We start from the raw sequence: 22,086 nt of genomic DNA, 5'->3' as shown, positions 1-22,086 counted from the left end.
ACCATGTAGATTTAGATGTAGAAGGAATTTAAACATTTAGATGAAAATGGAACAACAAAACATTAGAACAATCGACAGACGGTATTCATTGTTCTGTACCTGAAAAAGCGCTTTGTGCTAAATTTGCAGGCGTGGAGCAGTTACGGAAAATGGGTGGTATAAATAGTAAAATTTCTGAAGTCGCGCCCATTATTCCATAGTCAGTTGCAACAGTTTTCGGTGGAAATAAACGACGAGTATGGAGACTTTATAAATTACTGAAAGCTGCATTGTTTAAATCAAGGAGCATGTCTGGTACGATTTTTCGATTTAAAACTCGCTGTTGTTGACTAATGGAAGAAAAGGGAGTGCAGGAACAAAATTTGGAACAGCCAGAAGGGATTGCAGACACTACCCATAGACATTGCAAGGTAACTTCTTTCTGATTTCGTGGAGAAATATTAAGAAAGAAAATCGCTTTGTAGATGGAACCCATACTGACAGAGATAGTCCAGTTCCCTAAGCACACTGGCATTAAAGAAAGCGGGAGGTGTGAAGAATTCATTGTGGACTTATGTGAATTACGAGGATAATTTTAGAAAGATTTTAATGACACTGTTTTCGAGCTGTTTTCGAAACCGTTCACCACTTCAGTTGAAAGCGCCTCTCTGCATGTGCAGACGTCATTAATTGACCTACAAGGTAATTCCAGTTTTAATGTCAAGTCTTTTTACTCTTATATCTGTCCAGGACGTCTAAATTGCTTTCCTCAGGCAGATTTTCCAAGTCTCCATAATCATGTTGCAAAAGTGCTACAATATTTCGATCGACATATTTCTGCGAAAAACCTTTTTCGATTATGAAATTAAAATAGTCACGATTACGTGGCAACCGTATGTCGATGGTCTGCGCCGAAAAAAAACGATATTCTGTCTTCAGCGAGCCAAAAATAATCAAGTAATACTTAAAATTTATTTTGTTTGTGATCTGTGTTGTTCAGAAATGTGAAATATAAAACCAAATCGTATGCAGTTCGACTGCACTGTCATTTAAATGCGGCGTGTTCGATGTTTTTCCACTCTTCCCCCTCTAGAGTTCAGAAAGCATGGCTGAACGATTTGGCATTATGACCCGAGCATGGCCCGCGAGCCGAAATCTTGGTCATTACTGTTGGAAATAGTCTGGCATAAATAAAGGTGTAACATGGTATCCCATGCAGAGTACGAAAATCAAAATATAATCTTACATACCTAAAAGCCAAAGTAGAGTCTTTTAATTTTTAATATCATGTTTTTATTGGTTTATTTATTTGAAGAATGCAATTTCGAAAAACATATTCATTTGGAAAACAGATCAACTACAATAAAGATGCAAGCTCAAGTAAAACCTCCTGTTGCCTTTTGCAATTTTCTAAGCAAATCAACTCCTATCAATTCCATCTGTATTTCTTTTGGACTTATATTCTGTATGCACCCTGTACATGTTTGATTACCGACTTTCAAAAGTTGACATCTGACGCGAATGGCTAATTTCTTTCTGATTTCTGGGAAGCTTGTTTTTCTGTTTATTTTGTATGTCAGTACTGGTAAACATTTTAAGAATTAGTTTCAGAGAAGTAGATTATCTTCTGGTCGGTGTTCCAGCCGATGCAGATTATTTTAATTTGTACCGTGTTATTTGCAAGTAATGGTGATATGTTGTATGTCTTTTTAGAAATTATTCGCTTAGATCTTTGTAAGAAATGTCAATTGTTTAATAATTATAGTGTTATCATTAAGTATACACTGAATTCACTCTCTGATAATAACAATAATAACGGTGGTGAAGATGATGACAATGACGACGATGATGTATTAGCATTGCGCCACTTTTCAATGCATGAGGTTTGTCTAGCTCGCAGCATCAAGAAAATAGTACCTTTGTTATCTTTCGTCAGAGTGTTCTTTGGTGCGGTTTCTGCAGTGACTGAAAGTTTTCAATATATGTTTTTGGTCTTGTGAAAGATAATTATAAAAAAATTGCAGGAATGGTTATGTCTGGTGTGAAAGCCGACGGTGGTGAGTTGCGCTGATGTGGATAGCCCCAGTGTTGAATTGGTATTCCTTGTAGCTGTCATGGCTTTGCATCCAAACTGGCAATCTCTTTCTACTGCCGTTTTCCAGTGGAAAACATTTGTAAGAGAGGGAGACTCCTATGTTCCGCGAAAAGGAAAAACTGTTCCTGTTTTAAGCCAGAATCTCACTGGTGACGAAGCTAAGAGGCTGTATGAAGAAATTGTGAAACAAGAACCCGAAAAGACATCGGTGGGGAATGTAACTTCTGCAGCCACATCTGCGGAAATATGTTTGAAAAGTGTGCGGCATGCCGATCCCACTGAAAGCTCTCCCGTGACCAGCACGCCCTTGGATTTAGACGGAACTACCTGGATCAACAATATAATGAAGGCTGCTCAAAGTAACGACGTTTCCAGCGTTGCGTCGTTATTGAAAGGAAGAGAGAGTAACATAAATACTGTTGATCAGTATGGTTGGACAGTTCTGATGTGCGCTGCTGCCTCAGGATCTCTTGATGTAGTAAAACTGCTCGTGGAAAGCGGCGCTGACATCGACGTGAAAGACAGAAGTGGGAATAGTTGTTTGAGTATTGCCGAAAAAATGAAGCATTTTCATGTTGTTAATTACATGAGTTCTAGGCCCGTTTCAGAAGAGAAACCAATATCTCGTAGAAAAAAGGACGTAAGTGCTTTCTACTGTGCTGTTTGTAAACGCAGTTTCAGTGATGAAAAAGAGAAACATCTCACTTCAACTGTTCATCTTTTTAACTCTCACCCTGGTGGGGGCAGAACCTATTATTCTATTCCAGAGAGCAATAGAGGTTTCCAGATTTTGTTGAAAGCTGGTTGGGACAAGGAAAAGGGACTGGGTCCCGAAGGATCTGGTCAAAAGTTTCCTTTAAAAACTGTGTTAAGAAAGGATAGGCAGGGACTCGGTCAGCCTACAAAAATGCCTGCCAGAGTAACACATTTTGACCCATTTTCTACTGAAGCTGTCCGAATAGAGAGAAAATGTAAAGGAAGAAAGAAAAGGGAACTTTTTTCTCTGAATGAAAAGAGGAAGGAGAGAATGTTACGCAAAATCCTAAGCTAAAAACCTGATAGCGGTTTGTACTCTTGTATCGTCTTGAAAACTAGTACTTTGAGGTGAGCAGAAAGTACTGTCTTAATTAAAACATTCTACTGCACCTACATGTCATGCATTCTACTTATGGCTGAGACCTGCATAATTTTGTGCAGATACTTTACATTTGTTGGTGATTAACACTTTCTTGTTGACGTATGGTGGTAATTGTAAAGATTTGTGTGTACACTGATTATTAAAGGGCCTTGATCTGGACAGATTCTCTTCCTGCTTTTATTCTGTGAATGTGTCAATAGTAATGATAAAGAGAGATCTAGTATGTTAACACACTACCTTTACATTGTCAGGATATTAAAAGTTCATTTAGTTTGAAATATCAATATGGCTGTTATTATTTAACAATTCTGAAATTAAGACATTATGATTTGAATTATAAAATACAAAAATTAGTCGTCTTAAATTTGTGAAAAGTGTCATTGTGTTTGTCTATTTTTTATTAATTCAGGCAGTGGTTATTATTTCCACTGGATATAGAGAAAGAAATATGTTAAAATAGCACATTTGTTATCTGATGTGAAACAAATGAATGGGAAGACTGAAGACACTAAAACTGCCACTCTCAGTATTGTCTTTCAAGTAGCAGTTTTAGTTTCGAGTATCCATTTTTTTGTTATTTTTTGCAAAATATTTTAATGTAGATGCTAGTAGGCCCTACTTGATATTGATTAAAAGTTGGTTTGCATTTAACAGAATTTGATTAGCAGAGAGCATTGAAAAATTGAATGTTCATTTTTACAAAATGAATGCCGTGTTTATTAATGTAATAGGCAACATGGCTTTACAGGCTTGGGCCTTTTGGAGAATCCTCAGCACAGTCTGCGACTGTTGAGTGAAATTGAAGAAATTGGAGAAGAAATTCTAAGAGATCGTAATGAAGTTGTAGCTCTGGACCGTAGGCGAAATCAGACCAGAGAAGCTCTCAGAGCTATACAGAAGTCTGCTGCAGATAAAGTTTGGGTGTCAGTTGGATCTCTTTTAATAAAAATCCCAGAGAAGAAAGCCACTGAAATGCTCAAAAGAGGTTAGTTAAAAATTTATTTTTGCTTTTGCTTCACTCTGCTTGCAGCCTGTGAAAGCACGACAGCTGAAGACCCTCAAGTCAGTATCTTACTATGTGTATAGTGTGATGAATGAGATTAGCAGGGTCTTAATCATCATGTTTGTGGATCGCCTCTTAACGCTAGAACTGCTTGAACATATTGTATACCTAACGGCAGATGTGGGCATTTTGACTGCAATGTGAAAATTATTATTTTCGTTTTCATTATCTTCATTACAAATATGTGTTTTAGTTTTATAAAACTAAAATAATATGAATTATATATCTCAAATTCAATATTTTTTTTTCTTTTTACTACAAACAAGAATGAGTTTTTAGAAATGTTCTATCTCATTAACAAACACAATTTTTATTTCAAATTCTTTTAATAAGGAAGCTGATGTTTTATTGTGTACTCATTATTATAAAATTAATTACTGTGATATTTTATGTAGTGCACTTACAGTCATGAAATCTGTATGCCAAATCCACATATCACAACATATTTGTAAAACACTGCCTGACTTTTTCTTCGGTTTATTTGCACTAACTGATGTGAATTACATATCTTTAGCAGGAGGAACTGCGTACGTCCTTAGTTATGTCCTCCGAACAAGAACCATACATGTACCGTTTGCACTTTTTGTAGATATAACTTGTCTTATTCCTACACTTCATTTGACATTGCCTCCTCATTTTATTTCCTTCCACAGTTTCCACATTTAGCTTCTGTTTCCACCAACTTACTTTTCGAGTCCATGTACCCCATACGAAGCTCCTCTGCTAGCTTCAGGATATAATTTCGACGAGTGATCCTCATCCCTGTTTGATAGCTGCCGAGTCAAGAATATTATAAAATAAATGAACTGGCCATCTTCGAATACAGTCTCGAACAGTGTATTTTCTTGCCATTTGATCCACCACATCAACGCCATATTTTGTATTGTTCTAGAAATCTCTTGTCTGGAGTGATCCCCCCGCCCCCGGCCAGTTTGTAGTTCAACTTCTGAATGCAAAGTGCAATACAGAAGCACATTCTTGTTTCGTTTGCCTTGATATGCAGCAAGAGTGCCACTGGAATGTTTGAAGAGATCTGAGTTGTAAAGATTAGCCTTCACAGCATAAGGGTTTTTTCTTCTTGATCATCTAATTGTTTAACAGTGGTAGTACTATTAGTTCTCAGCTTCTAACCCTGTTTCACAGTTAAAAAAAAAAAAAAAATTGTCCAGTCATGTTTCACCCCTTCTTTTGAAGTGGCTCCATCAACTTCATTTGATTTGATTAACGTGGGAGCTTAGGTCTAACCCACCACTGCCCGCACCGAAACCGAGTTTATTGTGCGGTATTGCTCCCTGTATATCTAGTAAAGCCAACCAGTGCCCTTGAATAAAGCAAGGAGTCTCTTTCAGAGTTTTTTGTTAGACACAATTTCTTCCGGTCTAGTTGTCCCGAAGATTCTGTATCTTTTGCTCTCCAGTGCCATGCATTCAAAGATTAAGTGCGATGCAGTTTCTTCAACCTCATCACAGATCCTACATTTAGGGTCTTCTTCCATTATACCCATTGTGTGTAGGTGTTTTTAGAAATTCCCTTAGTCTGTCATCAGTTCAGTCATGAGTTTGATCTCTTTCCCTGTTCAGTCCCAGGATTACAGAGCTTCTTTTAAAACGTGGCTTGGACATCATTACCTTACCATGTTTTTGTTTATGGACCTTGGTCCAATATTCTACATGCTGTTTCCTAAGCCAGTTCCACAGTTCTAGTTTGATCATAGCCTTGGTTATTGTCAGGACAGGTTCCAGTCCAATAAATGGAGTCGTTTGCCGCCACCTGATCAGTCTGTCAGCTTGTTCATTGCACAGATCCCTGAGTGGCCAGGGACCCACACTAGGTTTACCCTAGTGCTTCCCCCTAGCTCCACCAGAGTCCTGTGGCAATCTGCAACAATCTTAGATCTTGTTACAGGAGCTGCCAATGATTTCAGGGCTGCTCTTAATGAGAGGGGTCCATGTTAGTTTCTCATCTAAGGTTACCCCTTGATATTTTACTATTCCCTTCTCAGGTAGAGTTTCATCGAAGAGCTTTAGATTCCAACTTGAGTGTTGGATATGCCTCTTCGTAAATGGAACCACAAAACTCTTCTTAGGATTAACCCTCAGATCCTGTTTGTTGCACCAATTTTGCACAATGTACAATACTCCTTGTGCCATATTTCTAACTGTGTCAGTAAATTTGCCAAGTATTACTATGACAAGGTCATCTGCATATCCTTGGCAGAAACATTTTCTGGAATTTAGTTCCTCAGTGAGTTGATTCACCACTAGATTCCACAATAAAGGGGACAGAACTACTACTTGTGGGCAACCTCTAGTGGTGTTAATTACCATCTTTTCATTCATCATGGTAGCCTCTACCTTCCTTCCACTAAGCATGGCCCTGGTCCACCTACATATAGTGGTCCCTAGGTGTTACTGAAGGCCCCCTCAATATCCAGGAAGATGCAGAGGGCTATTTCTTGGAAGTGAAGTGCTTTCTCCACCCTCCCAACGAGTTGGTGGAGAGTTGTCTCACATGATTTACCTGGTTGAAATGTGTGTTGGTTTGAATGTAGAGGGGCCCTAATTATCCTCCTCTCCCCAACGTATACATTAACCAGTTTTTCCAATGTTTTGAGAGTGGAGGAGGACAGACTGGTTGGTCTCATATCCTTGGCCTTGGTATGATCAATTCTCCCTGGCTTTGGAATGAAGACAACCTTCACTGTTCTCCAAGCATTGGGAATGATTCTTACTGCAAGGCTAACCCTGAATAGCCTGCATAGAACTCTTATGAGCTTCTCTCCTGCCCTTTGCAGGAGAGCTGGAAAAATTCCATCTGGGCCAGGTGACATGAACGGTTGGAGATGTTCCCGCTGACTGTTGGATTTTATTGAAGTCCACACACTCCTTGGCTGATTCCCAGTCCTGTCTTCAAGTGCCTGAGAACCATTGTCTCCCTGGTATCTCATTTTGGTCTGTGTTGTCCGGCAGTTTTGAGGAGCAGTTCCAACGTCTCGTGTGCTGTCTTTGTATATTCCCATCTTCTTTCCTCAACATACCTCCTGGATTGTTGGTACTCTAGTGAGAATTCTGTGAAGTCTGGCTTGAAAAGCTGTGCTCTCCACTTCCTCACAGAATGCCTTCCAGGATGCCTTCTTTGCTTGTCTGATTGTAAGGTTGTAATTGACAAGGGCCTCACAATATTTAGCTCCATTGTCCTTTATGTCTCACAGTGTTAAACAGTCTCCGTACCTGTTTTCTTTGTGTTTCCAAGTTATTATTCCACCAAGGCACACTCCCATTTGTGCACTTCTTGGTGATTGTGCAGTTGTCCTGATACGAGGTCACTATGGCAGAGGTAACCAGCCTCTTCTACTTCCTCAAACTCTACTGGATTCCTTATCGAGGTTTTAATTTCTGATAAGCCTAAGTCAAGGTCCCTCTCATTCGGTTTTCCTTGGATTCCTATAGGTCATGGTCTGTCTGATTCCCATTTCAATCTTGAATTTAATGTACATGTGGTCCGATGAGGCTCTAATGCCTAATGCCACATGCCATTGTTTGACATAGCTGCCCATCATCATGAAACCAAAGGTTATGTCAATTACTTCTTCCCTTCTGCTATTCCAGAATGTAGGTTCATTGCCTCTATTCAGGACCTCCAAGTTGTTAGCTAAAAGAAATTCAAGAAGGTACTCACCTCTACTGTTGGTGTCCTTGCTGCCCCACACTAGGTTGTGGGCACTGGTGTCGCATCCCACCAACAGTTGGTCATCTTGCCGATGACAAGCCTCTACCAGTCTCCTCACCTCCAAAGGAGGAGGAGAGCTGTCTTTGTAAGGGAGGCATACTGAGGCCAAAATAGCTTCCCTCGTGATACCTTCCTCACATTGCTGCATTTTAATGGTCACTAAGCCCCTGGAGCAGAAATCCATCACCGGCATGAAAGAAATTCCATTTCTTACATAGATGCATATACTGGAGTTTCTTAGATTCCTAGCTTAAATCAGCTTACCTCCAGTGCCACGAGGCCCGATACACCCTATTTATGTAAACAGGGTTCATGTATCAGGGCCACGCCCACTTCCTGCCTCCCCATGCAGCAGCTCAGAGCACCAGAGGCCCCTTTACTGTGCTGCAGATTAATCTGCAGCACCTCCAGTCTCCGTCTTGCTGCCATCTCTGAGGTCTTTAAGAACCCTGACAGTGACCTGCAAGAACCCTAAAAACGATTTCAGGTCCACTCACACTATGCCTTCAGGGACTTCTCTCCGACCTGCGCCACCGGCGTTCGTCCTTCCGGTACAACCTTGTGGTTGTTCACTCTTCTGTTGAGACTTTTGGGTTCTGGGCCCTTATTTCCTTGAACAGTCTTAGGAGAGACTTCCTTAAGGATCTTTGGTACCCATATTGACACCTTTGCAGTCTTAAGATGCTCCCCTGCCGTCTTGACCAGCAGCTTCCCATGGGGATATCATGGGCACCTTGTCCTTAAGCCATTCCAGTGTGCACCCCCTCACAGACAAAAATGAGGGCACCACGATCTAAATAGACCATCCTGAAGTTGGGTCCTGCCCCCCCCCCCCACCCCATTCCCAATCTTTTCAAAGAGAGCCATCTGTGCAAATTGCCCCTGTTGCCTGCTGCAAGGTGATGGCCACCAGTGGATAGCCTTCCTGGATAACTCCCGTCCTAAAAACCGAGATTGCAGTACTGTAGGTCTGTTTCCCTATTTCTTGTCTTCGTTTTTTCTAGATTCACTTATCCAGGGAGGAGGGAGTCTTAGATTCCTCCCTTACCCTCTTGCTACCTGTCTTCAACATTGTGGGTGTATGCATATCCCCTTCAACCTGAGACAGTTCTTTCCTGGGGGTCTTAGGTTCAAGTCTCTTTAATCCCCTCCACATGAAGTTCATTACTACACTTTCAGGAAGAGTCTGGCCACGTGATCTGTGGTAATATTTTCCTAAATAAGGGAACCCATTGCACAGAAACTTTTGAGTCAACGTCGACAAGATGCCAAAATTTTATACGGAGTTTGTCTGGCTTGTTTCGCTAAGACTGTAAGAATGGACAACTTGTTTTGCTTGGAAAAAGCTGTTCATCAGCAGTCACATTTTCAGGAATATAGGTCAAATGGCAATTATCAATAAATTTGCTTCAAACTTTTGATACTAAAGTGAATATATGTGTCAAATGTTCTGATCTTGTTTTTCTAACGTCAAAGTGCGAAAATCTTACAATTTCTCAAAAGCAGTTTCTCCCCATAGTCTCACTGAAGATGGGTGGACCCCACTTTTTAGACCACAGTTCATCAAGTTCAGTAGTGTTGGCTCCAAGAACACCACACACGTACAATAAAGCAATAAAAGCCTCCAGTTTCTCCAAACTTACACTTCACAATTCATTTCCTAGAGCACGTTTTGCATCCATTTCTGTACAGTGTTTTATGTCTTTCATTATTGATTCATCAATAAACAGATGCCACGCACTCACTATGCTGGTGTCAGAAACATATCACTTTGAATATGGTGTAGGTCTCGGATTTTCTTTCACAATGTTGTAACTTGCCAATCTGCCAGATGTGGTCTTTCCAAACTCTGCTACAGTCCACTCCGTGATGCCATCAGTACCCAGCAACGTATTACGTGGTCCTGGGAGACATGTGTTGATTTGTCCCTACTGATACCTTCTTTTATGTGATACATTTTCTGCTGCTGTAATAGAACAATAGAAAACATCAAATTAGAAGTGTCTGTTCAGAGTAATTGTCATATAAATCCTGAATTTTATATGAAAGTTGAATTTTGACATGTAAATAATGCATTTCATAATTATTACTAACCTGGCTGAACAACTAAGTTTTCAGCATAATCTGAATCAGTGCTTCCAGAACGATAGCTTGGTTGACAGTAATCTTCATCTGCATCTTCTCTTAGGTCTTCTGCATCTAGGTCACATTCTGCTTCAGACTTATCATCTGGAATATCATGTAAGAGAGTGAACCATTCTGCTTTGGTAAGCAACAGAGATCTGCGAGCAGTGATTACTATGTTGCTACAAGCTAATGAGTGACAATATGACTGGAGACGTAGACACAAACAATGGACATCAGTAAATTAAGAGTTTCATTATTGTGCATATTATTGCTGGTTTAGACTGATTGTTATAGATTCAGTCTCAACCAGAGGAAGGAGGGCATGCTGTGAGACATTTTATTACAGTAATCAATACCGAGGTCAAAATGACCTCTCTTGTGGTTCTAGATACACATGTTAACAAGTATGGGTGATTCTGACTTTTAATTTGGAAAAGTCACTGAATCTCATTGCAATACGACAAAAACTGCAGTCAAAATAACTTTTTGGAAACATGTTGCAGTCATTTTGACTGCTCTGGTGGTTCTAGTGTTAAGAATTTGGAGTTGGGAGTTTATCCCCCCCCCCTGTCCCCCTCTCCCCATATCATTATGGTGAACCATGCATTTCAGGAAAGGTGCTAAAAGTGTCACCCCATCAATTTTGTACTGGCAGAAACTGCTTGTGCACCATTGACTGGAAATAAAAAAAAGTTACTTTGATGGTTCTCTTATTTCTAGGACTGTATGCTTAAAGAAGTGGTAGAAATCAGACCTAAGTAAAACCTGATAAGCAAAGAAAACAGATTTTATATTAGTAAGGTACTGAAACTGTGCTTTGCATGGTAATGGCACAGTGTGAAGTGGGATGTAAACCCAGCAATTGACTAAGCACAGCCACATTCTTCGTAACAGCACTTCTCACCTTATGTCGGGGATGCCAGTAAGAATATACCTTAGTGGACAAGCTTGGCCACCACCAGATGATTATTTAGTAACAGCCTTGTAAAATAATCATTAATTTAAGTCTTCAAGAACCACTTTCCTACTAAATATTTTGTTTGTGGAAGGGTTTTTAATCGTCTTATTGTGACCCTACTTCACATATACAAATAAGCAGTCACAACAACACATTAAAAGGCCTACAGTTTGATCAAGAAAGAGCAGACTTGTTTTGCCTGAGAGTAATGTGTGTAGACTTTAAATACTCCTAATGCAGGAAAAACCACCCTGCTTTGCAAACAGAGTGACTTTCCAAGATTTGAGAATGTCTCTGTGCTTTCAGGTCTAATCTTTGTGACAGTGTCCTCTCTTGATGATAATTTGGCTTAATTGTTAGTGTCAGACTGCAAATTTGAAAGTTCGAGGTTTGGATGTAGATTGCTTTCCTGATTTCATCACTGTGACGATGACTGCTCTCCACAGACAGTGCATAATGGCCAGAGGTGACAAAAGCCATATGAATGTCAGTGAGGTATGCGTGTTTTTCTACATCTTTAGGAGGATTCCATTTGATAGCTTGTAATACCTAACAGTCTTCTTTCATCTAGCCTGTTTTAGCACTCAATCTATTTGATATTGTTGTTATTCTGTCCCAGATTTTCCATTATTTTTTATGGTGCCTAACTGTCGTAGAGCACTTTGTGAGTCTTGATATTTAGAAATACATCCAATAATGTATATTTGATATTAATAGGTTTTATATTTGAAATTTCATAAGTGTTCAGTCATTTGTAGGATGTTGGTTGTGTGTTAGATATAAAATTGTTAGATTTTATCTTTGAAAATATAAAGAATTCTTCTGCTTCACAAATATCCAAATTTAGTATGTATTACATTTGTTTTGTTTTTCAGATCAGATTCAAGTTGACGTTGAAATCAACAAAATGCGCAGTGAACTGAAACTTAAAGTGAATAAACTGCGTGACATGGAACACCAAGCTCCAGTACCTGGTCTCATGCTAAATGCACTGACATCTTCAGAAATGGGTGCTATAAAAACTGCAATGGGTTTCAGTAACTGAAAATTTCAAGCAGTGGTTCATTGATATTAAAGAAACACAATTGTACAGTATTGATTGATATGCAAGAAATTTTACACACTCTGTGTTTTGTATTGTATACAACCCAGGAATAAATATTAAATGAGTTCTGCTGAGGATGTGTTAACATTGGTTTTGTTATCTTTTAACAGTAATCACTTTTGTGGCTATTATGTATTATCCCCAGTCACATTTGTGTCCTGTGGGAAGCTGCCTTTATGTACAGAATTTTACTTTCAGTGACATCCCTATAGTATGCATACTCCACTCTCGGTGTTCTTCTGTGCTTGCTGAACTAATTTTAATATGCAGTATGTATGAGCAGGAGACTTGCCAGTGTGTTACCCTATGACAGTTCTGGCCTTTTTTCCTGCTAATAATGCTCATGAACACACAGCATTGCTATTGCTTATCACAGATAGATGCCTAAAATGTACAATTGTACCTGAGGGTTCGGTACTACTTGAGTGTTTGGGACAACTGTATTCCCATTACCCAAGAAACTTACCATGGTGAGCTGTCATGTTCAGATGCTCCACTGAAAACTAGTCTGTATGTGAGGAGTTTGATTCAGAAAACATCCTTGATGTCCTCACTGTAGTGTTAAAAGTTTTATCTTGTGTTTATTCTTCTGTCAACCATATCCTAGTTACAGTGGCACAGCCAGCTGATGGTAATGCTCTCAGAAAAAACTATTCTGACTCATTATTCTTGACCACAAATAATCACTCTCCTGTGAGATCATCTCAGTACGACAGCCCACAGTGTCAATCACACTTAAAATGCACTCTCAAATTTGCTAACGAGAGAGCACCACAGCATGTCTGCACCCGAAGACTCACTCCGAAAACCCTTCCCAGCCTACCACAGAAAATTGCTCACTACAAAACACCCCCCCCCCCCCCCCCCCCAAATCTCCTCACCCTCTCCCCATCTACCACCAGAGCACAGCTCACCATTCATTACCTTTCAATGGCTTGTCACGATTCCTTTGCCATACTACATATTCACAAGTGTTTGTTTATTCTATTCTTCTTCTTATTTTTCCTGGACTTGATCCTGTATCTCCACATGGTGGACATGTTAATTATTGCATGCCCCTCCAGCTGTGCGCCTGTCCCCTCTTTCCCAGGAGAGAATTTGTGTACTCCCAACTGTCTTGTTCTAGTGTTATCTGTTATGTAAGTGTGTGAACACTTTTCCCCCCCTAAATGTTTGTGAATCATGTAACTGAACTGGGATGTGGGTACCATCCCAGCATTCACATAATTAGATGTGGGGACACCACCTAAAACCCAACAGTGGATAATACCAGCTCACACATTAATACTGAAACAATGTTTGAAATCCATGGGAATGTGTGGCATGAGGGTTTCCCAAAAGAATGACCAGAGGAAAGTCTGGAACGTCAACCCAATGGTGTAGGAACCATGTGCAGTAATCGGCATGTGGGGCAAAATTGGCTTCACTCGCCTGAAGTAGCTGTTCATGGAGAAGTCGCCAATGCTGCTCGGACCTACTATGTTGCGGATACCCATCAACAGACTCTGGCCGACCACTTGGAGGATGTCCTCTTCTACATCAGCAGTGCGGTGTATCTGGCCACAACACAACTAACCCTGTTTGTCTTGAAGGTGCCAGTTTATTGAAGCCATTGTTCCAACCTTGCGAAAATGGCCTGTAACGGGCAGGCACAACCCAGAAATCATTTGAGATACAGGTGACGTGCTAATCAAATGTGTAATCTGCTATTCTGTAATGCATTGTCTTTCTCAATTATTGAGTGGCAGTTGTTTGGGTTGTTCTCTGATGACATGTGCCATGACGCCATACAAGACATGACACAGATTTTTTTTTTTTTTACGGCTGTCCTGAGTGTTCTTTAAGACACCTATAACTGTGTAAAAGAAATTCTGAGTTCCATGTATTTGTGATTTATGTTAACATTAATGGACAAATAATTATTTAACTCGTTACTATTCACAGAACTACACTTAAAAAGTAGAGTTGTTTTTGCTAGGTACCACTTCTTAAATATAAATTTGTCCTTTGAATAGGAGGAGTTGACCAGGATAAATGATTTTTTGTTAGATTTAAAACTAGCTTTGCTACCTGTAAGACATTTTATTTTACTTGGCAAATGATCAAAAAGTTTTGCTGCTGTATATTTAATTTCTTCCTGAACCACCGACAGCTGTAGTAATGGATACTAAAGGTCATTTTCTCCTCTAGTGTTGTACGTAAGTACTTCACTGTTGTTCTCAAATTGTCCTGGATTATTTATAAAAAAATTAATTAGCAAAGGGGCACACATCATGACAGTGCAGTTGAAATGCCTAAATCCTTGAGGTACCTACATGATGACAGTGGGTAAATACCGCATGTTACTCTTTCTGCTTTTGTGCAATCAATGCTGTCTTTCTAAGTGATGAGTTACCCCAGAAAATTATTCCATATGACATTGAGTTGAAATTTTTCAGGGGTTTGTTTCTGTAGCAGTTATAAGAAGAGCAAAAGTAGCTGCATTTAATTGTTTGTGCAGCTCAGCAATATGCTGCTTCCAGTTCAAAGTTTTCATCAGTAAGAACGCCCAAAAATTTAGAGCATTCTACTGTGTTTACTGACTTGCGTTCTCATTCTACATAAACTGTTAGCATAACTCTTTGTTGTTCACAACTTAACACAATGTGTGTTCTCAAAATTAAGGGAGAGTCCATTTTCAGAGAACCACTTAATAATTTTTTGAAAAACATAGGTACCAATCACTTCATATGCTTTCTATCTCATTTGACTTACTATAACACTAGTACTGTCTGCAAGAGTGGCCATTTCTGCCTGATGAATGTTGAGTGGAAGATAATTCATATACATAAGGATTTGGAGTGGATCCAAAATTGAACCTTGTGAGGACTTCCTTCTTGATTTCACCCTAGTTACTAAAATTTTCCCTTTTCAACATTGTTTGAATTATTCAGCATAACTTTTGCACTCGGTTAATTATAATTCAAACCATTTGTGTGCAAAGCCATCAGTTCCATAAAACTTGAGTTTTTGTTAAGAATCTAATATGATCTACATGAACACCTTGGAAAGATCTCAAAAGATACTAACTGGCAATAATTTATTATTTAAGGATTGAAATATTTGATGAGTGACTGTATAAATAGCATTCTCAGTCAAGCAATCCTTCTGGAATCCAAACTTAATATGTTTGGTAAATCGCTTCTATTTAAATCAGAACCTAGAGTGCATTGTTTTTTGAATATTTAGGGAAAACATGCCAGTGCAGTAATGGGATAATAATTGTCTAAGGCTCTCTTGTCATATTTTATATAAAGAGGTACAATAATTGCATATTTTGACTGAAAAAAATTCTTGTGCCAATGAAACGTGTTCTCATTAATAAGCCCCCTACTTTGTGTGGACATACCTACTGTAGGGTGCTACAGTCTTTATTTCCATTAACTGTGCATCTTTATCATTATCTTGCTGTATGTAAGTTGGAAAATATACCACCGAAATCAGATTTAAGAAGGCCAAATAATGATCTGTTTCCTCTTGTCTGATAGTATGCATTTAGTTTTCTCTTAAATAGCTGAAAGTTTCCTAGAGGGTATCTGCAGACTGTTTCAATTACCAAAGAAGTATTCTGCAGCAATAACTCACAAATACAAGCTTCTTTAATTCTGATCTACCCAAAATCTACTACTATCAATATTTTTGACTGTCTCTCTAGCTTTACATATGTTGCAACTTCTTCTGTTTGCACGTGCATTCTACGCTAAATGATGGTAGTCTATAATCCCTTAAATTTAATTTCTCTATCCTTATGGTTACATTGTGTTCAGAGATACATAGAACATCTATCACTTACAAATTTTTCATATGCTGTACATGTACAAGAAGCTCATCTAGTGTGCTGTAGGTGGTCTTATTCCCCCCCGGTCACATTTAACGCTTTAGTGGGCTTGTGTATGTATAAAGTGCTCCAACCACAAAGAATATTGTCTTTTACTGTTCCATTGTTATTTTACAATTTTTGACCCCATACCAGTTCCTTCTTTATTGCATCAGCTTAACACAGTCATAAGTCGTGTTGTTATACACACAAGTTAACAGTAGTAACATAAAATAAACAGCGAGCTACATGAGAAAAAATTTACAATCCTTGCAAGAAAATCACATAATGAGGCAGTTGTCTACGAGATGATTAGTAACTGAATAAGCAGTTGGCTGGGGTTTGAAGCAGCTGAGCTGTTTAATGATTTGGGTGGGTCATTACTGTGTGGTAACACTTGCACACAGCAAAAGAGTGATGTAATGAAAGTTTATTTTAGTATTGTTTAATTTAACAGTGCTTTAGCTTGTATAAAGTAACTTTATTTGATAGTAGTTGAATTAAATTCAGATTAGACTGTGATTTCGCTTGTATATGTTTACCTTGGTAACATGAAGATAGCTATTCTTTACTTGTATACAAAATGTGCTGCGTACCCACTCATGTTATGAAAAACAGCACACCTGCTTGAGGGTTAATACTATACTCTTGTAGCCTGCCCGGTTAGCTGTGCAGTCTAACGCACTGCTTTCTGGGCGGGAAGGCTTGCCAGTCCCCGGCAGACATCCGCCCGGTGGATTTGTGTTGAGATCCGGTGTACTGGCCAGACTGTAGATCATTTTTAAGGTGGTTTTTCATCTGCCTCGGCGAATGTGGCTGGTTCCCCTTATTCCGCCTCAGTTACACTAGGTTGGCGATTGCTGCGCAGACACTTTCTCTATGTACGCATACACCATAATTACTCTACTACACAAACATTGGGGTTAGACTCATCTGGTTTGAAATGTTCCCAGGGGGATCCCCTGGGGGACAAACTGTATATTCAGTGTGGGGCGGCGGCGGCGGTGGGGTGAGTGGACTGCTGTAGCCTAGCCTGTTGTGGGATTCTGTAGTTCTGCGGGCTACAGCGGGGATGAAGCCTCTCCATTGTTCCTAGGTCCCAGTTCCATACACTATGCTACACGACATACTCTTGTAAGTTGCAAGTTCAGAATGTTCCCTGCTCCTCCTGTAAGTACCCGGTTTTCGGCATGAAAATCTTTGCACGAGGCCCATATGTTCTGTCATCTGGCTGAGCTGGTTGTTCCTATGAGTCTTCTGCACTCTACATTGCAGAACTGGTTGAGGCCCTTCACCTACTTAGGTAACATGTGAAGCTTGATTGCTAACCAGAATTTGAAATGAGATTTTCTTCTTTAGCTTATTGCTTGTTACCATTTCCCATTGTCTCTTCCCACTTCAGCCTATCTCATTCCAAATGTGCCATTTCTAGTTATGCTTGAAGGGCATGAATTTCTTGCATGTTCCATGAATCTCTTGTCTTGACTGCATAGTACAGAACTCCATGAGAGTCACATCTGATACTTCACTGACCTCCCCACTACAATCTCTCCATTGAAACACAAATGCACAGCTGTGACATGTTTCTCCCACACTAACAATGGCAACATCACACGACACTACTTTTACAGTAAACTAAAAAATTTATAACAAACACTTAAATTTTAATGAAGTAAGAGCTAGCGAAAAACTTATCTTCCGATGAGTTGCGGAGCTAACTTCCAGATGTCAGCTAGATGCGAACATGAGAATGTAAACACTACACAGATTTCCACTGAATGTAAATTTTGGATTGCAGAAGACGTGAAACGAATGAAAATTAAAATAGCACAATATTTTCAACAGCATTAAAGAGTTCCTGTTCAGGAGAAGTAAAAAGCACAGTACTGTCTCCAAAACAACGTGTGTTCTGCGCTGTTAGTGCTGGCGTTGGAGAGCTTGAGTGTGTGCAACAAACACAGTGATAAGGTGAAATCATAGTGTTTTATTTGTATACTGTAAGGAAAGTTGTCCGTAGTTCTTGACCGGACAATTTTCTAAGGAATTGGTATGCATTAGCTGCTGTCTGTGAGATGACATAAGCTCATCAAGTCACTCTCAATCCAAAATACGTCTTCCCAACCCAGTGGCTGGTGTATTAGACTGAATGGACTCCATTCATGGTGATTGGATGTTCCTTACCTGTAAATGCTTTCAGGGCACTGTTATTGCTGATGCCCAACTGTAATACGCTGTACCCATAGTAATAACTTCAATAGATTTCTTTCTGTTGTCTACAACTCAACTGACATGTTCTTTGCATTTAGTTACCCCATCTCTCTCTCCCAGCCATCCCCCTCAACCCCTCTCCATCCCCCTCCCACTCCACTCCCTGTTCATCTTCCCATCACCCCCCCTCTCCCCCCCATCACCCCCTCTCCCACCATCACCCCCCCATCACCCCCTCTCCCCCCATCACCCCCTCTCCCCCCATCACCCCCTCTCCCCCCATCACCCCCTCTCTCTCCCCCACCACCCCCTCTCTCTTCATCCATCACCCCCCTCTCCCCCCATCCATCCCTCTCCCCCCATCCATCCCTCTCCCCCCCATCACCCCCCTCTTTTCCCATCCACCCCTCTCCCCCCATCCACCCCTCTCTCCCCCCCATCCACCCCTCTCTCCCCCCCATCCACCCCTCTCTGTCCCCATCCACCCCTCTCTCTCCCCCATCCCCCACCAACCCTCTCTCCCCCCATCACCCCCTCTCTCTTTCCGCCATCACTCCCCCAATCCACACACACTTTTTTCTCGACAACTTCCCACTAATCTACCCGACAGGCAGTCTTTGTAGGACACTGCCCAGCAACTTGAAAGTCAATGTGATTCCCAGACTTGACCTCAGTTTCTTGATTTAACATCAGAAATGCTGCCAGTGTACTCATCAGGAGTGCAGCACGCACCAGTGAAACCAGTCATCTCCAGTGCCATCTATATAATATGTCTGTGGCAGTGTTTCATGATAGTGACCAATAGTGTGTGCTCAGGTTGTACATTCAGAACCATTATTATATTTGTGAAAAACCTTGATTAGATCCAGACGATCTTTTTGCTGCTTTTACTTGGAAGCTGTTTCAGTAGCTAGAGTTATTGTGTACTTTCTCTGTAGTAATAACATTTTATTGTTATTAGCTGTGCAGACACCTTTCTCTGCTTCTGCCTGCATAACCCTTTTCAGGATACTATTTGTATTATATTATTATGGGAAGGAAAGTTGCTGTTCACCATATAGTGGAGATATTGAGTTGCAGATAGGCACAACAAAAAGATTTTCACACTTCAGGCTACCGGCCAAAGGCCTTTGTCAACAACACACCACACACACGACTACAGTCTCGGGCAACTGAAACCACGTCAGTGTGGTGCATCTTGTTTTCCTTTTTGTAGTCCAAGGTACCTCCAAGTCATGATTCCAAAGAACAAGCACTCTATCACAGCAGGTGGAGCATTTTGTCATCATGCCTTGCTGATGTCTGGAGCTGACATCTGTACAGACATAAAACAAGGGCACATACAGTGGAATGTTCTCCTCTTAATAACTATCTATATATGTTTTTCTCTCTCATGAACATCTTTCATAAGCCTAATAGGATAATGATGGAACATGTTACTCTGAAGAAACTCATATTGAACTACACATCGTAGAGGATCTCCTCATTGTATATCAGTTAGAGCAAAACACTCTTACAGTCATCATTGTGATTTGCCAGGTTCACTCTCTGAGTACCTGACTGCACTGAAACACTGAAAACAGTTTGACAGCAGCAGAAGTATTCTTTATGTGAAAGACATAGTAAACACATTGTCCATATTGTTGAACAGTGCGATAGACTTTTCTCATTGTGAATAATTTATGTATTCTTCAGTGCTATAGAAACTGTTTGTATTAGAAATTTTAAATAAGGCTTACATTTTTATATTCTTTATTTCTGTGTGAAATACATTGAAGAATACTTTGGGTTGATATAACATACTTTTCTGGTATGGAGCCCTGCTATGCATTTCAAATGAAAATCATTCCTACTTCTAGTTTCACTTCTGAGAACTTCGTTGTTTAGTACTGAAAATTCCCTGTGTGATTTTAAAGACCATGAATACACTGCCCTGGTGATGGGGGGCCTTAAGAACCATTCAGACTTTCTGGCTAATCTATCTACATGACACAATGGTCCAGGACATTCAGAACACACTTATTTCTGTCATTGAAGGAAATGACTGTTGTACTGTATTGTAGAATGTGTAGGAATTCAGGGAAATGATCTTGCATGCTTGAACTTAAAAGTTAAGGTAAAACAGTGTGTTGAAAGGGAAAAAATATTGGTTGTAGGTTAGAGAGTGTTAGCTGTCATCATTTATCGTGTTAGAAAAAACAGACTACGGCAACTGTATGTCCACAGAAAATAGTCCTGTATACACAATGAAGTTGACTGAATACCATTTAAACAGGTCATCAACATAAGATGTACAGAACCTTGTCTGGTGGGAAGACCTGCCAATCTGTAATACTTCACCACCACCGCATATCAATTGTATGAAAAGAAAAATCACTTGATGTTCCTATAGAATCATAAGGAGCTGAAATTGCTGCCCACAATTAATCTTTAGGAAGTTACATTCCAAGTACAGCCAGCAGAAACATTTAAAATTAGAAGAGGAAAAAAGGGCCCTCAGCATGTATACCAGACTACCTCTCCCATAGTTTCCTCTCATGCAAGCACCCTCAGAGATTTTGTACACAAAAGTATCTTCCAGGCAGCCTCATCCTTTGATAAATGCAACTCTTTCAAAAAGAAAGAAACCCTCACCCCATGTCACCTAGTAATACACAAGCACATCAAATGCCTCAGTACTCCACCAAGGCTGTGACTTTCTCAGGTCAAGCTCAGAAATGTGATTAACTCTTTGTAGTACCCTCGGCATACCTTCCAGTGTCACTTTCCATTATTCTTGTAACCTCTGTAACATCCTTTGGGAAATATAAGAGTGGTGACAGAACACACTGTTATCTACTGTACACTTTTTTTTTTTATCTTTAACCACCCACTCTCTCTGACTGTTACTTCACCATTGTCTATCCTCATCCTCACAACAGATGTATCCTCTCATTATGCTACTCCCAAGGTTTCTATTCCCCCAGTAAAACCTATCCACCCTTCACCTTTTGCTCCAGTCTCCCACAGTTATGATTTCTACAATATCAAAGGCAGAGCAACACATAAAACCGTGAATGTTGTCGTCTTCCAACTAAAGAGTGTTTACATCATTACACTTTTTATAGGATTGACTTCCACAAAATTGTGTGAACAAACATACATGAGCTGTCTGTGGTGTGGAATCTAAGCAAATTGCTGAGCATGCTCTGCAGCAGACTCAATGAACATGTGTGCCTGTTACACATACATAATCCACTTGAATCTTCGTATCCAGTACTAGTTTCCCTCAACTTCGGAGATGGAAACTTGCTGTCACCTTCACATTCTCACTTACCACCACCTTCCTGGACTTGAATTAGGTTAACAATCCACACACCACACTCTCCTTTTTCAACTTAAAAAGTCTTTTTTTTTTCCTTTGTTAGAATTTTCTTATTTATCTTGTCATACTGTATACTTTTTACTCTTTGACCACTCACTCTCTCTTGACTCTCCATTCATTGTTGTGTACCCTCATTCTCACAACAGGTGAGTGCCTCTCAACTTGCAACCTGAATGATATGATATAACGTTCCTTTCCAGCCTTCCCCAGACTGCCTCTCTTTCGTCCCTGAGAAGCAATCCACAGTTTCAAAAACTAGGTATCGTTTTTAATCAAATGTTTGAATGTAATGAAAACATGTCTCCCTAAAAAAGTACATACTGGGTTATTGTCCTAAGTTTTATAACCAAATGATGAGCAGGAAACTGAAAAATGGGGTATCACATGGGCATTGTGACATGTAATTTCACAAAAAGAGATTTATATGCTTGAAGTAAATGAGGGTATTTAAGAAAAATGTTATT

At 39.9% G+C, this 22,086-nt stretch overlaps 2 protein-coding genes across 3 annotated transcripts in view; one reads left to right on the top strand and one right to left on the bottom strand.

Annotated features, from left to right (window-relative positions):
* LOC126263669 (peroxisomal multifunctional enzyme type 2) overlaps positions 1 to 22,086 on the bottom strand; it is a 533,675-nt gene that overhangs the window by 220,543 nt on the left and 291,046 nt on the right. The gene's annotated exons all lie outside the window — the stretch shown is intronic.
* LOC126263672 (p53 and DNA damage-regulated protein 1) lies at positions 1,917 to 12,264 on the top strand. 2 transcript variants are annotated; one of them, XM_049960788.1, is made up of 3 exons: positions 1,917 to 2,036; positions 3,961 to 4,197; positions 11,965 to 12,264. In XM_049960788.1, exons 1-3 carry the CDS (start codon positions 2,006 to 2,008, stop codon positions 12,132 to 12,134), a joined length of 438 nt encoding a protein of 145 aa, XP_049816745.1. In that variant the 5' UTR covers positions 1,917 to 2,005; the 3' UTR covers positions 12,135 to 12,264. The 2 variants fall into 2 exon arrangements, 1 of the variants encoding a protein (XP_049816745.1); XR_007546883.1 differs by lacking the exons at positions 1,917 to 2,036; positions 11,965 to 12,264 and adding an exon at positions 2,043 to 3,178 and having other exon boundaries at positions 3,961 to 4,097.

This window comes from Schistocerca nitens, chromosome 6, assembly GCF_023898315.1.
Source record: "Schistocerca nitens isolate TAMUIC-IGC-003100 chromosome 6, iqSchNite1.1, whole genome shotgun sequence".
Lineage (NCBI taxonomy): Eukaryota > Metazoa > Arthropoda > Insecta > Orthoptera > Acrididae > Schistocerca > Schistocerca nitens.
This window is presented reverse-complemented; position numbering and strand designations above follow the sequence as displayed.